Source organism: Sceloporus occidentalis, unplaced genomic scaffold (assembly GCF_023333645.1).
Source record: "Sceloporus occidentalis isolate IW3139 unplaced genomic scaffold, rSceOcc1.0.p SCAF_8, whole genome shotgun sequence".
Lineage (NCBI taxonomy): Eukaryota > Metazoa > Chordata > Lepidosauria > Squamata > Phrynosomatidae > Sceloporus > Sceloporus occidentalis.
The window spans coordinates 28,114,573-28,130,700 of NW_028316988.1; the positions used below are offsets into that span (position 1 = coordinate 28,114,573).

General features: G+C 45.1%; 1 protein-coding gene across 2 annotated transcripts in view; it reads left to right on the plus strand.

Annotated features, from left to right (window-relative positions):
- The window catches only part of LOC149308430 (transducin-like enhancer protein 1), a 28,284-nt gene extending 12,484 nt beyond the window's left edge, over positions 1–15,800 (plus strand). The window contains exons 6-21 of one of the 2 annotated variants that reach the window (XM_089535784.1): positions 794–856; positions 2,331–2,405; positions 3,744–3,942; positions 5,379–5,395; positions 6,243–6,347; positions 6,605–6,649; positions 7,614–7,772; positions 8,602–8,755; positions 9,695–9,876; positions 10,960–11,039; positions 11,605–11,854; positions 12,349–12,596; positions 12,759–12,906; positions 13,943–14,093; positions 14,238–14,314; positions 15,267–15,800. In XM_089535784.1, the coding sequence (XP_089391910.1) occupies positions 794–856; positions 2,331–2,405; positions 3,744–3,942; positions 5,379–5,395; positions 6,243–6,347; positions 6,605–6,649; positions 7,614–7,772; positions 8,602–8,755; positions 9,695–9,876; positions 10,960–11,039; positions 11,605–11,854; positions 12,349–12,596; positions 12,759–12,906; positions 13,943–14,093; positions 14,238–14,314; positions 15,267–15,374 (2,061 nt within the window). In that variant the 3' untranslated portion in view covers positions 15,375–15,800. Of the gene's footprint in view, positions 1–793; positions 857–2,330; positions 2,406–3,743; positions 3,943–5,378; positions 5,396–6,242; positions 6,348–6,604; positions 6,650–7,613; positions 7,773–8,601; positions 8,756–9,694; positions 9,877–10,959; positions 11,040–11,604; positions 11,855–12,348; positions 12,597–12,758; positions 13,091–13,942; positions 14,094–14,237; positions 14,315–15,266 lie in introns of those variants that run through there. The other variant, XM_089535783.1, reaches the window with a different exon arrangement.
- The last annotated feature ends 328 nt before the right edge of the window (positions 15,801–16,128 follow it).

The following is a 16,128-nucleotide window of genomic DNA, read 5'->3' on the forward strand; positions in this document are numbered from 1 at the left end:
ATGACAATGATAACTGATGACTTATTTATTATTATTATTTATTTTATTTATTTATATCCCGCCTTCTTCCCGACACAGGGACTCCAATGATGATAATGATCATTGATGCCCCATCCTTGTGTATATGCAGTGCAGCTGCTGTACAATTCAGCTTTGTCTGAGCCTAGCCAAAATATTAAATAAGCTTCTAGACCTCATGATTCTCAACCGGGAGCGAGAATTAAATGTTGCTGAGTTGTATCATCCAGACTTCTTCACCCTTCTGGCTTAGGATGTTGGGAGCTGCAGTCCAACAATATCTAGAGAACTGCAGCTGAGTTCTAACTAAATACAGAGCTGCTTTTACATCAGATGATGTTTTATACCAAGTTGGACTCTTTGTCTGTCCAGTGCCATGACAGGTTGAGCCTCCCTATCCGAAACGCTTGGGACCGGATGTGTTTTGGGTTTCGGAGTTTTGGAATATTTGCAGATACATCATGAGATCTCTTGGAGATGAGACCCAAGTCTAAACGCAAATTTCATTTATGTTTCATATACATCTCATCCGAATTCCAGATAAGGGAGACTCAACCAGTGCTGGGATTGGCTCTCCAGGCAAAGTTTTTTCCTTCTGATTATTTTAACTGGAGATGTCAAGGATTGAACCTTAGTGCCTGCTATGTGCAAAATGGGGGGTTCGCACCCATGTTATTCTATGTTGGTTGCCTAATCTATGGCCGATCTGATGTTTTGTAGTGTTTCCTGTGTGTTTGTGTGTCTGTTTTCTTTCTCTCTTCCTCCTGCCATGCAGACGGAGATTGCCAAGCGACTCAACGTCATCTGCGCCCAGCTCATCCCTTTCCTCTCCCAGGAGGTGAGTGTCTCTGATTTCACCAATTCTGCCTGTCCTTAATGGCATAATTTTTTCACCCATTTCAAAAATGTGGGGGGAGAGTTCTGGAAGACCAAGATGGGAAGACTAAGATGTCTTCGCTAGAAGATCTGTACTATTAATTTAGGTGGGTCTTATAACTATGTTGTTCTGCGATTCAACTCTTCCAACTTTATGATTCCATTGTTCAACTCTTTCAACTCTATGCATCTGTGCTTCAGTACTTCAAGCTCTATGGTGCTATGGATCAGTTCTTCCAACTCTATGCAGCTATGGTTCAATTTACCAGTTCTGTGATGCTGCTGTTCAACTCTACTAACTCTATGGTTCTGTGGATCAACTCTTCCAAGTCTATGATGCTGTGGTTCAACTCTTCCACCTCTATGGTTCTGTGGTTCAAGTCTCCCAACTCTCTGATTCTGGGAGCCAACTCTTCTAACTCTATGATGCTATGGTTCAGTTCAACCAATTCTATGATTCTGTGTTTCAACTCTACCAACTCTATGGTTCTGTGGGTCAATGCTTCCAAGTCTATGGTTCTGTGAGTCGATTCTTCTAACTTTATGATGCTATGGTTCAATTCTACCCGTTCTATAAGGCTGTGGGTCAACCTTTCGAACCCTATGATACTGTGGATCAACTCTTCCAAGTCTATGATGCTGTGGTTCAACTCTTCCACCTCTATGGTTCTGTGGTTCAACTCTTCCAGTTCTATGGTTCTATGGGTCAACTCTTCCAACTCTATGATTCTGTGCTTCAAGTCTGCCAACTTTGATTCTGTGGTTCAACTCTGCCAACTCTGTAGTTCTATGGGTCAACAGTTCCAATTCTGTAGTCCTGTGGGTCAACTCTTCCAAGTCTATGGTTCAACTCTACCAATTCTATGATTCTGTGGGTCAGCTTTTCCAACTCTATGATGCTGTGAATCAGCTCTACCACGTCTATGATTCTGTGGTCCGATGGGGTAGACAATGGGCTGCCTCATGTGGACCCCTTATGGGTATCCCCCCCCCCCATTTGTTTTGCTCCAAAATGCCTCAAGATAGTAAGGATGGGTTGGGGGCTTTCCACACTCGGTGCCCTCTCTCTACTTTGTGCTCCAGCACCCCCAAACGATGCCAGTTGGGGAGGATGGGTGTTGTAGTGCACACCTCACCAGTTCAGCTTTAGGAGGACCTTCCAGATGTTGATTGCTCTTTGATTGTGGGATGGACTTCCTCATAGGGTGGTGGACCTTCCTTCTTTGGAGGTCTTCTAAACATAGGTTGGATGGAGCATCTTTCAGGAGAGCTTGAGTTGTGAGTTCCTGGATGGCGCAAGGAGTTGGATTAGATGACCCTTGGAGCCCAACTCTACAATTCTAGGAATGATAATGGTGGGGATTATTACAATGATGGTCCTTATTGTAACTATTGGTGATGCTGGTTTTGGATCTTTTTGTCTACCCATTCTTCAGCATCAGCAGCAAGTGGTCCAGGCGGTGGAACGAGCGAAGCAGGTGACTATGGCCGAACTGAACGTGGCGATTGGGGTATGTGGCACCCTGCCCGCTTCCCATCCTCTTGGTGGAATTCCCAAATACCATCTTTTAATTATTATTATTATTTTAAAGAAAGACCTTTCCTCTCTCGAGAGCCTTTTCTTGTTTGTTTTGTTCCTTCCTTTATTTCCATCCCACAACAGCGTTAGTCGTCTTTACCTTCACAGCTGCCCTGTAAGGTAGGTCAGGCCAAGCTTGCTGAGGCTGCATCTGCACAGCAGTAATAATGCAGTTTGACACTGCTCTGGCTGCATCCACACTGCAGAAATAATCCAATTTGACACTGTTTTAACTGCCGTAGGACACCATTTTAATTACCATGGCTCAATGCTTTGGAATCCTGGGATCTGTAGTTTGCTGTGGCACCAGAGCTCTCTAACAGAGAAGGCTAAATGTCTCCCTAAGCTACAAGTCCCAGGATTCCATAGCACTGAGCCAGGACAGTTAAAGTGGTCTCAAACCTATTATTTATGCAGTGCGGATGCAGACTGAGTTTGAAATGAAGGGGGGGGGGACCAGGGATTGCATGAATTGGGAATTTGCCTGTGTTTAAAACTGGGGGCAAAAATGGGGATTGTGTGCTGAAAATTGGTCTGGGTTCAAATCCTGACAGTACGCCTACATCCCAGACTATGGAAGAAAAAGCACCAACTCTGCCCAGCCAACCTCTTCCAAACTCCTAGAAAATGTAACTGCTTTGTAGAAAAGAGGATTGGGGAAAGGGGACGGGGATATGGGACTTTGACGTGCTAAAAGGGTGCATCGGTGCCGAGTGCGAGTGATGAGCCTTGTCAAAAGCGAGGGACTGGAACCATGTTTTCTCCTGGGGAGAAGAGAAGAAAATGTGAAACCTAAATGAAGAAACTCTGTTAGCAATAACGCAGCAGGTTAACCAATGGGGGAAATATATATATATATATATATATATATATATATATATGGCATGGGCTTGAAAATCCATGTGTGCGTTCTCTCTCGGCGAGAGAGAGCCTGCATGCGCTTGAAGCATGAATGCCGTGATATTTAATTTAAAAGCCGAGGGAAGGCAAAGCTGACCCAGTTTTCGTGGGCTCTGTCAAAACTCATGTATTTGGAAAACAACAACAAGAAGCCCCCAAAAGAATGGATGATGGAGTGGGGAGGGCAGGAAAGCAGAAATATAGGGAGCAGAAGAGAAATACGTTGCATTTCTTCCCCCCAAAAAAAAGATTGGTCCACATGTGGCCCATGTATCGGTCGACATGTGGCCCACATATTGAGGGCCACATTTTCCCCACCTCTCTCTCCACCCCCCTTTTAAAGAAAGCCTCTCTTCTGTCTCCCCTCCAGCATCAGCTGCAGGCGCAGCATCTTTCGCACCATGCGCCCCCCATCCCACTGACCCCTCACCCCTCCGGCCTCCAGTCGTCCAGTCTGGCCACCTTTGGCGGAGCTTCGGGGCTACTGGCCCTCTCCGGGGCATTGGGTGCCCAGGCACAGCTGGTGGCAAAGGATGAGCGAGGAGGGCTTCTGGACCCGGATCACAGAGGTACAGGGAAGCGTCCATATCTGGGGGTATTTATGGTGGTTATGCACAGAAATAAAATAAATTTGGTAACCAAAGCCAGCATTCTGAGTAGAAGACTGGAAAGATATAATTCCAATACAGAGGGATAAATGGGGAAGTCTAGCATTCTCTGACTTGGAATGAAATTGCCCTCATTTTTTAAAATGTTATACACACTCATATACACATATAAATGTATATATATAAATTTAGGAAGATAAGATATATGGAATGGAATGGAAGATACATGGAAGGATAGATGCATGGAAGCACCAAGAAAGAAAGAAAGAAAGAAAGAAAGAAAGAAAGAGACAGATAGACAGATGAATGGATACATGGATACATGGATAAATGAAATGGATAGATTACGTGGATTTTATAAATATACACACACACCCATATATATATATATATATATACATACATGGATACATGGATAAATGAAATGGATAGATTACGTGGATTTTATAAATATACACACACACCCATATATATATATATATATATATATATATATATATACACACACACACACACACACACACACACACATATATACATGCTAGCTCACACACATATACATAAATTTAGGAATATATGTGTATGAGATAAATGTATATAATCTCTAGATAGAGGGATAGATGGAATGGAAGATAGAAAGAAAGAAAGAAAGAAAGAAAGAAAGAAAGAAAGAGGGAGGGAGGGAGGGAGGGAGGGAGGGAGGGAGATAGAGAGATGGAGAAATTAAATGGATACACACACACACACACACATATATAAATTTAGGAATATATATGTATGAGAGAATGTGTTGGTCTTCACAAAAGATTTGCATTCATTTGCTGTAAAACTTGTCACTAGCATAGCATAGTAGTTTGAGCATTGGACTTTGACGCTGGAGACCGGGGTTCAAACGCCGGCTCAGCCATCAAGCCACACTCTCTCAGCCTCAGAGGAAGGCCAGGGCAAGCCCCTCTGAACAAAAATCCCATGAAAGAGTTGCCTTAGGGTCGCCATAAGTCGGAAAGGACTTGAAAGACACACAGGTTTAGGATCAGGATCCGTGTCCTGTTCTTTAAGAAACGAAGTCGCTTGGGAAATGCTTTTGTGGCTGATCGCCTGGCAGGCTTTGCATGCTCCCCATAGGTGACTAGGGGCAAACGCTCTTTGCAGTGGGACAGAGGGGAGGAAGGCGGGAAATGGGGTGGTCCTCACTTAGCAAGAAGGAAGCAAAAAGGGTTTGCAATTTCAGGCCCTCCCTGTGCCATCTTTCCTTTGCAAACCTCCAATCGATATCTGTGCGCGAGTGCGGAAGTTGGGGGAGGGAGAGGCATTCCACTGTGTTTTTTTCCAATACTAAACTCTCTCCATCTTTTCCATCCTTGCCCTGTTGCTGATCTGCGTTGCCATGGTGACAGAGAGAGACCCGGGGCCCGTAAGTTGGATTCACCCCCCCTTCTTTCCTCGTTTTTTCCCGTTTCTCTGTCTCTTCTTCGTCAGCTCTGTGCATCCCTTCTCCCCATTATCCACCTTCTCTTCCATGTCTCTTCTGTTATCTGGAGCAAAAAAGACTTTCAGCCATGGGGAAAAGAGTGCCTTGGATGCTCAGCTCTATCCATTTCATCTATCCATCTCTTTCTTTCTTTCTTTCTTTCTTTCTTTCTTTCTTTCTAGTGCTCCCATTCATCTATCCTTTCATCTGTCTGTCAGTCTGTCCATCTAGCTATCCATCCTTCCATCTGTCCATTCATCCATCTTGTATCATATATCTATTTATCTATCTTACCTCCCTTCCTCCATCCATCTATCCATCCATGTATCTGTTTATATATCTATCCGTCTATTTCTCTGCCTGTTCATCTATCTGTCTGTTTATCAATCTACAATCAATCCATCCACTTTATTTAAGATGCTTCCATCCATCTATCCTTCTAGCCTCCTATCTATCCACCCATCCATCGTCTGTCTGTCTATCTATCTATCTATCTATCTATCCATCCATCCATCCATCCAGTGGACCCTTGTTATACGCTGGGGTTTGGTTCCAAGATATAGATTTTGCCCAATAAAAATTATTCTGTGCCAACCAGTTAAAAGCAGAAGACACAGTCCTCTCTATAATGGGAATGCTGGTATATATAGATTTTGCCCAGTACAAGTTATTCTGTGCAAATCGGTTAAAAGAGAAAACAGTCCTTGCTATACTGGGAACACTGTCATAGATAGATTTTGCCCAATACATGTTGTGATTTTCGTTTTTGTCTCTCTTCTCCATCCTCCAGAGTTCCTTAGTGCTATCGAACGGCGAAAGGATGCGCGCCATTTCGGAGTATCTGAACAGCAGCAAAAAGCGGAAAACGGAGGAGAAAGAGTATGGCACCGACTACGTAGGTTTTTCCGTCCCACGGTGGTTGTGGATGTCTTGTTTAGGCTTAATTACTTTATTAAATGGCTCGATGGTAGTCTGGCTGAACAGTTTAATGAACCTTAAAGGCACCCCAGAGGCCAAGGAATCCTTATGTAACAAATACATTATTATTATTATTATTATTATTATTATTATTTGGGGACAAGGCAGAGTTTGTTGGAGCTAGCATCTCATGTCCATTATTATTCCTTCCTCTATTTTTCCTTTTATTTCCAGGGGAGTGATGGAGACAAGAGTGAAGACAACTTGGTGGTCGATGAGGTCTGTGTATGTTCAGTAGTTTTATTTTGTTTGCCTTGGGTCCCTTTCTGGGAAAATGGCGGCATAGAAATGAAATAATTGAGTATTGATGTCCACTATTTTCTTGTAACTAGTTCAATTAGTTCCACTATATTCTATGCTGGTCAGACCTCATCTAGAATCCTGCATCCAGTTCTGAGAGCCCCATTTAAAGAAGAGATAGACAAGGTGGAGTAACTTTAAAGAAGGGCAACAAGAGTGATAATAGGGATGGAGAACAAATATTTGGAGAGGTTGAAGGACTTGGGCATGTTCAGCTTGGTGAAGAGAAGACAGAGGGGTGGCATGATGGCCCTCTTTAAATATTCAAGGATTGCCCCAGAGAGGAAGGGCCAAGTTTGTTCTCTGCTGCCCCAGAGGATAGGGTCAGATGTAATGGTTTCAAGTTATAGGAGGGTAGATTTTGACTGAACATTATTAGAAGGAGCATCTTGAGAATGTTAGGAGGAGCATCTTGAGAAGTTTAGAAGGAACATCTTGAGAACCTTAGAAGAACATCTTGAGAACATTTGAAGGGACATCTTGAGAATGTTAGGAGGAACATCTTGATAAACCTAGAAGGAACATTTTGAGAACATTAGAAGGAACATTTCGAGAATCTTGGAAGGAACATCTTGAGAACCTCAGAAGAAACATCGTGAAAACCTTAGAAGGAGCAACCTGAGAATAAGAGGGATTTAGCAATGGACTCAGTGGCCTGGAAAAGTGGTGTGGGTCTCCTTCTTTGGATGTATTCTGAAAGATTCAGGGATGCTCCCTGCTGGGATTGCTTTAGCTGGAGATCCTGCATTGAGCAAAGGGTTGGAGTAGGTGGCCTCTGGGAGCCCCTTCCAGCTCTTGGATTTTGTGATTGTATGAGTTACACGAAAGCCTTCCTCTCTTATAAGTCTTCCCCTCTCTCTCACCCTACGATCCACCCTCCCAGGACCCTTCTTCTCCGCACAGCGTCCACTCTTTCTCATCTCGGGAGAACGGGGTCGAGAAGGTCCCTCTCCAGAGGAAAGAGATGGCACCCCTGAGCCCAACCTCCATGGCTTCGTCCGGCAGCGCCTCCCCACCCCGCTCCACCAAGGATGTGATCACGGTAGGCCATACTGCCTCTCATTTATTTACCCTGTTTCTGAGTGGCTATGAGAGCCAGTGTGGGACAGTGGTTTGAGTGGTGGGCTGAGACTCCAGGAGATCATGGTTCGAGTCCTGGCTAAGCCATGGTGACTGTGGGCATGTCACACACTCCTAGCTTTCGAGGCAGGCAAGGGAAAATTCCCTCTGAAGAGACACAGCCAAGGAAACTGAGCGAACATAGTGTTATTATTTGAGTGTTGGACTTGGACTCTGGAAGTCCAGGGTTCGAATCCTCGCTCGACCATGCAAACCCACTGGGAGACCTTGAACCGAATCATACTCTCTCTGCCTTAGAGTAAAGCAGAGGTAAACCCTCTCTGGACAAATTTTGCCAAGGAATTTGAGAGCCAGTGGTCACCATTTGGAAACAACTTAAAGGCACACAACAACCACATATTGTTTTGATATTAATTTATCATTAAATTAATTTACATTTAAACTTCAATTAAACTAAACTTCCTTGGTTCCCATTTGTTGTGCCTTCAAGTCATTTCCAACTTACGGTGACCCTAAGGCGAACATCTCACAGGGTTTACTTGGCAAGATTTGTTTAGAGGGGGTTTGCCAATGCCATCCTCTGAGGCTGAGAGAGTATGACTTGTCCAGTGAGTTTCTGTGGTTGAACAGAATTTGAAACCTGGTCCCCGGATTCATCGTCTCTCAAACTACTACACCATGCTGTCTCTTTCAGTTCCTGTATTGGGAGATTAAATAAACAAACTAGAGTTGGCTGCAACGTATTGAAATAAATCTTTGTCACTCTGAGATAATGCAGCCATTCCTTTCAGGTGGAGAAAGCGGTAACTCCCGGCCTGAAATCAAACACTCCAACTTCGCAAGGTGAAGGTCCAACACCGGGATCTTCCGGTAGCGGCAGCAGCAGCAACAACAGCACACCGCAGTTTCGTCCGGCGGTCGCAAAACAGACGGTGGAATCTCTCGGTAATGGGTTGGCCGGAGGGGAAACTGAGGCTCGGAGTTACGGGATGGTGGGAGTGGGTAGGGGTGATTTCGGGAATTCTCCTCTTTTATATTTATATCTGAAATGCGTCGGGGTCTAAATCCATGACTATTTTATCCTTGCATGCAAAGCCAGATAATTAGATTTTCTCCCTGCTGTAGGAGAAAATGAATATTTCTCTGCCGTATTCTTTCTGGGAGACGCTGGTGGCAAAGTGATGTAGTGGGTTGAGTGTTGGACTAGGTTAGTGGAAGGGCAGGGTTCAAATCCCTGCTCACCCATGTAAACCCTCTATGTGATGTGGGCCAAGTCGCACTCGTGACCAGAGGCAACCTATTTTTCTGCACAGAAACAGCATTTTCTATGCGGGAAACCTATTTTCTATAGAGAGAACGGGCTTTCTTCCCCCACGTGTTTTTTGCATGAAACCCATGTGGGTGAACTTGGGCAAGTCACGCTCTCTCCGCTTCAGAGGAAAGCAGTGGGAAACCACCTCTGAAAGAAATCTCTATGAGAGGCAGTGTGATGTAGTGGTTTGAACGTTGCACTAAGACTCCAGGAGTCCAAAGTTGAAATCTTCATTTAGCCCTGGAAACCCACCTTTGGGCCAGTCACACTCTCTCAGCCTAAGGTGAAGGCGATGGCAAACCCTCCTCTGTACAAATCTTGGCAAGGAAACCCAATGACAGGTTCGCCTCGGGGTTGGCATAAGCGACTCAACAACAATATAAGGCTTTTAGGAGGCAAGTAAAATATTTGCCTATATCTTGCTCATTCACCTCTGTGCACTTTTGGATCACCCATGGCGATTAGGATGGAAATTTCAGATGCAGCGCTACTTTTCAGCACAGCAGAGTTTCCGCCTTTCTCTGTCCTCCTGGCATAGCAAGGTTTTTTCTCATCTTCTTCTTCTTTTCCAGCCTTGAGCCTACGAAATCCTCTCTCCGTCCAGAGCTCCTACCAGGCTGCTTTCAATGTGGCCCATGCATCAGTCAATGGTGAAATGGCAGGTGCCAGTGCCTATGCCAGCCTGCACCTCATGAGCCCACAACTCAATGGGGCAGCGGTTGTGGGCACCACTGGTTACGGGCGTTCCCCCCTGGTGAGCATCTCCGCTGAGTTGTTTTGGAGGGATATATCTTATTACTGTATTTATTATTAATAGTAATAGTATCAGAAGTATTATTGAACTTTATTTTTACCCTCTTGGTCATCCGGCACATTTTGCAAGAGTCAGAACAGAACAGGGATGTAAGCCATCCCTCTGGTGGCATCTCTGCTGAGTTGTTTCAAAAGGATATATTTTATTACAGTATCTATTATTAGTATTTAGTATTTAACTTTATTTTTACCCTCTTCATAATCCAGCACACTTTGCAAAAGTCCAAACAGAACAGCGATCTGTAATTCTGTTAGCTGTCTTGCATCCCAATATTTGAGGGAAAGGCAGGATACAAAGTATAATAATAATCATAATGATGATGGTGATTGTAACAATAATAATTTCTTATTATTTTAAAGTATTATTATAATTATATTGTATTTTCCCTCTTTTTCATCCAGCGTGCTTTGCAAAAATCAAAACAGAACAGGGATACAAACAGTATCATATTTCATTCTTTTGTACATGGGAACAAAACATTTCTAAAGCTTTCCCCCACTGGTAGCTTAGCACATTTTGCAATGATTTTTCGCATAACAGGACCTTCTCTTGTAAAAATTTCATGGACATTTTCTGTTCTGCAGAATCCAATACATTTGGTGCACTAAATAACTTTGTCCATAAAATGCTACCTTTTTGTGTAAACAGCACAGCAGCAATGTTTCTGTTGCTCTTGAAGAGGAGAATAAACTCTTCTGGTTTCATTTTCGAAACAAAAAACTCTTGCAGCCTTTGACGCTGCAAGTTTTTCCACACTTTCTTGCTCAGGAGGAGAAAATTTGTGAATGTTTTATTTATTCATTTATTTTTACTTCTCTAGAATAAAGTTAGTCCCTAGTTGTATGGTAAGAGGCATGGCATAAAAGGAAGAATAATTGAGAGGGAGGAGGAAAAAAGCATACTTAGGCTTTTTAGGATTAGACTGGTTATGAAAGTCAGCAGAAAATTGTTGAAGCAGGTTTTCGAGCTGGATCTGAGGATGGCTGATGCTGACCCAAGTTAATCCTCTCCTTGTTTGACTAGGTTGCCTATGATCCTCACTCTCACCTGCGGGTCCCAGCGCTCTCGGCAGGGATGCAGACTGGGGTGCCTTCGGCAAAACCGTAAGTGGAGAGAAGTTGCATGTGTAAGTTTGGGGAGGGTGGGAGAGGAAACTTTTGTGAGTGACCTTGTCTACGCCCCTGGAAGTAATCGATGTGCATCCCAGTGAGCATTGGTGCCATGATCAGAAATTTATGGGGATCAGAGAGAGGCAGAGGTAAAAGGGGATAACAATGTGGGGGAAAAGGGATGGCTGCAATCTCTTGGTATCTGGGCCTCCGTCCCCCCTCTCAGCATTTGCAAGAGTTGAGTTTGAAAGACCTGAGCTGTGCAGTTCATGACTCTTGGAAGTCTTATCGTTCATAAGGCTGTCATAAGTTGAAGATGACTTGGCAGCAGTTAATGGCAGATTCCATTCTTGTCCAAATGTGGTTGGTAGGGCACGTTCCTGTGGGTGGATGATAGGAGTTGGAGTCAGCCTTAGCTGGAAGATCTGTACTTTCTGTCCGTTGCTTCTGTGTCTTAGAATTATGGAGTTGGAAGAGGCCCCATCAGGTCAAATCTTCTGCTCAGTGCGGGAACTCCAGCGAGAGCATCTTAAAAATGTCTTTCTGCCTTCTTCCCCAGGGCATATTCCTTCCACGTGAGTGCAGACGGGCAAATGCAGCCGGTCCCTTTCCCACCCGATGCCCTGATTGGCTCAGGTATCCCTCGTCATGCCCGCCAGCTCCACACGCTGACCCATGGTGAGGTGGTGTGTGCCGTCACCATCAGCAACTCGACCCAGCATGTCTACACGGGCGGAAAAGGCTGCGTGAAGGTCTGGGACGTGGGGCAGCCGGGCACCAAGACCCCTGTTGCCCAACTGGACTGCTTGGTAAGCGCAACAAGACTCTCATCCCTGGCAGGGGCATCATGCAGGTTGACTTTAAGACCATTGTGACCTGCAAAAATCTTTAGGTTGCCTCTACTAGAGTTAAAAATAATTGCAGCAAAGGAGCCTTTGTTCCATTATACCATAACTTCACTGCAGCTCCCAGCATCCCTGACTACTGGCCGGGTCAGATGCAGGATCCTTGTCCCCCTTTCGGGGAGTCCCTCTAACTGTTTTTGAACTGCAAATCCCAGCAGCCCTAGCCAGCAGAGAACCTAGTGAGATGTTGCTGGGTCCCTCCAAATGTTCTTGGACTGCTGCTCCCAGCAAGGCTAGCCCGTAGTGAGGAAGGTTGGGAGTTGTGGCTCCTCCAGTACTCAAGGAATGCCAGTAGTTAGAGTTCCAGCAACATCTAGGGGGCTAGGCTGCTGTTTTTTCTCTGTGTGTTTGCAATTCCAGTGGCGGCTTCTCCCTCTTCCTTCTCTTCCCAACCTTAGAATCGAGAGAATTACATCCGTTCTTGCAAGCTCCTTCCCGACAGCCGCAGCCTAATCGTGGGTGGGGAGGCCAGTACCCTTTCCATTTGGGATCTGGCAGCTCCCACCCCACGGATCAAGGCGGAACTGACCTCTTCGGCCCCGGCTTGCTACGCTTTGGCCATCAGTCCGGATGCCAAAGTCTGCTTTTCCTGTTGCAGTGACGGCAACATCGTGGTGTGGGATCTCCAGAACCAGACACTTGTGAGGTAAAAGTGCAGTCGAGTCCTTGCAGAATTGCAAAACTCATGGAGCGGCCCTGAGCCGGTCACCTTCCCTTAGCATGTTTGACCTCGCAGGGGGATGGTTAGGCTGAAATAAAATTTGGATCTGCCAACCTGTTGCGGATTCTTTCTACCTCACATCTGCAGGCAGTTCCAGGGTCACACCGATGGAGCCAGCTGTATCGATATCTCCAACGATGGCACCAAACTCTGGACGGGGGGATTGGACAATACCGTTCGGTGTTGGGACTTGCGGGAAGGACGGCAGCTTCAGCAACATGACTTTAGCTCACAGGCAGGAACCGGAGAATAGGGGGGTGTACAGAATGGCTGGAGACCCTCTATCATGTCTGGGGTGGTTGTAGCCACTGGGAGCTGCTGGTGTTTAATGGTCTACTGCCTTTGAAACGTGGAGACCCTTCTGGACCATCAATCAGAAATCAGCACATTTTTCTAATTTCTCTGAAAATACAATATGTAATCGCTATCACTATCACACCTAGTGCCAGTGACTTCCATAAAATAGTAATGTGACATGGGAAGAAATATTCAAAAATATCTGTAAAATGGTTGAAAAAACATCTTTCCAAGTGCTGGGAAACATCCAGGACTGAAGAGAATCATCAGAGTTGAGGACTTATTTCTACACAAAATCTAAATGCAATATTTTTGTTCAGAAAACAGCATTTTCTCTGCAGGTGGTATTCTGTTCAGGCCTGTTTGCTGTGCAGAAAAGGCTGCAATTGGAGATGTATTCTGCCAGAAATGCACATGTAATGATTTTGCACAGAAAACAGCATTTTTGGAAGAGGAAATACTATCTCTGGCCAGAAATATTATTTTTCACACAGAGATTGCTGTCAGTGTAAGTCACCAGCAAGATTCTGGCCTCCTTCTACCCTCTTACTCAGATGTAAGTAGAGAGGCACAACATCTGGATTAATACCCTGGCACAGAGAGTAGCGAGCCTTTAATCTTTGCCTTCTCCCAGTTATCATGATCCAGATTGGGTCTCTTCCATTGTGAAAAAACAATCCATAGAAATGAACTCCCCTCATCTGGTATCCTTTTGAGTGTAGTCACAGATGGACTACCTGCTTTGTAGATGCAACATCAAGGGCCATGATGGCAACCTCACCATTTCCCCAGGTTTAGGACTCCCAGTTAAAAGAGATCCAGACAGCGCTTCACATCACCCAACTTCAGGGTTGTTCCTTTTGTGTGCGAATGATACAGCACCCTGAGTAGAATCGTAGCATCCAAGCAGCCCAAATCCTATTCAGGTCCCTGTTTACCTCCCGCCTGATCGTTCTCCTCTTGCCTTTCTGCAGATCTTCTCCCTTGGTTACTGCCCCACAGGTGAGTGGCTGGCGGTTGGTATGGAGAGCAGCAACGTTGAGATCTTGCATGTGACCAAGCCTGAGAAGTACCAGCTTCACCTCCACGAGAGTTGCGTTCTCTCCCTAAAGTTCGCCTCCTGCGGTAGGTTGGGTTTCTCTGCTTCATCCCTGCAGGGGTGGGATGGATTACCTTTTGGGGTCTCGGGGGATTGCAAAAGCACCTCCCTATTCTTCCACAGTTGTCCACCTTTGCTTTACACTATGGCGTCTCTCTTCTCTTTTACAGGGAAATGGTTCGTAAGCACTGGGAAGGACAATTTGTTGAATGCCTGGAGGACACCCTATGGAGCCAGTATCTTCCAGGTAAGTGGGGGACAGAATTGGGGGACAGGTGGGGCACTGTTACTCTTCTGGGTGTCCCCCTGCATGTTGTCCTTCCAACAGCAGGTCAAGGATAGTATAGAAATTGACTTTTTAGGAACAAAGGGCTTAGATTAACTGGCTGCATTGTCCATGTTTGGTTTGAAATTCTGCAGACCAGGAGTTCCCAAAATTTCGGCCTCCAGATGCTTCGGACTTCAACTCCCAGGATCCCCAGCTTGCTCAATAGTCAAGAATTCTGGGAGCTGAAGTCCAAGACATGTGGAGAACCAAAGTTTGGGTGCCACTGCTATAGACAGTTTATATTTCAGCTTGCCTGTGTTTTGGGTAATCTGGGCCTTTTTTTTATTTGGAGTCCTAAACCTGGGAAGAAAGTTAGGTGGTCATCATTATCATCATCATGGTTTTATTATTAGCCAGCATGGTGTAGTGGTTTGAGACTATGACTCTGGAGACCAGGGTTCGATTCCTCACTGAGCCATGAAACCCACTGGGTGAGCTTGGGCAAGTCACACTCTCTCAGCCTCAGGGGGTGGCAATGACAAACCTCCTCTGAACAAATCTTGTCAAGATTTGTCATGATAGGTTTGTCTTAGGGTTGCCATAAGTTGGAAATGACTTGAAGGCACACAATACACACACAGTGGAGACAAGGACAGCCAAACTGCCACATTTGGGAGAGGTATGGTTGGGGAGGGTATTATGCAATTTTTTGGCCCACAAAAATGCTTTCTTACATGCATGGCCCATGAGCCTCCTTCACATACTATTCCCTTATTTCTTTCTCTCCTCTAATGCTTGTATCCGAATACTGTATCATAATAAAATGTTCTTATATACTATCACTTAAATCACCTGCTACTCCCATGCACACAACACTCTCCCATCTTTGCTTTAAATAACTATGTTTCCCCCCATTTCCCTGTCGTTCCAGTCAAAGGAGTCCTCTTCCGTCCTCAGTTGTGATGTTTCTACAGATGACCAGTTCATTGTCACCGGCTCCGGGGACAAGAAGGCCTCTGTCTATGAAGTCATGTACTGAGCAGCTGGATTGGCACCCGGGTCGAAACCGAATCCAGGCGAAGGGACTTGAAAAACTTCCCCTTTGCAGCACCCTCCACCCCCAGGTTTCTTTTCAGCCAAAGAATCCATACAATCAGAAGCAAAAACCATTGCAAAGAAGGTTGGAAGTGTTTTCTTCAGAGGCCTGCTTCTCATTTTTGCTAACCGAGGGAAGGGGGGGATTGCTGAAGGAAGAGAGGACTCTTGACTGCTCCTCCGTTGTATTTTTTCCCCAGGGCGAGGGGAGCGGAGGCTTTGTCTCTTTGGCGTGGGCGTGCGTGTGTGTGTGTGCGTGTACAAATCTTAAACTCCTCAAAGCAGTTTCTCATGTGGTTTTCTTTTCTTTTCTTTTTTGTAATCTTTAAATAAAAAGTACAGGGGGTGTCTGGCATTGGCACCGTCCTGACCCGTTTGGCTCTTGAGGCTTGAATGGGGGAAAAAACAAACCCATCCTGTCAGCAAAAATATTGTGGACAAAATCAAATCCCACCTGGATTGTCAAGCAACAAGGACTAGGAACTTGACTGAGGGATTAATCTATCTGTCTCCATCCATTTTTCATCTATCTCTCTATCCCCATCTATCAAATCATTCATTACAGCAAATAGCCAGCATGTATCCCTGTCTCTCTCTCCATCCATCCATCCATCCATCCATCCATCCAATCTATCCCTATTTATAATAATAATAATAATAATAATAATACTGTTTATTTATAGCCCGCTTTTCCAAAG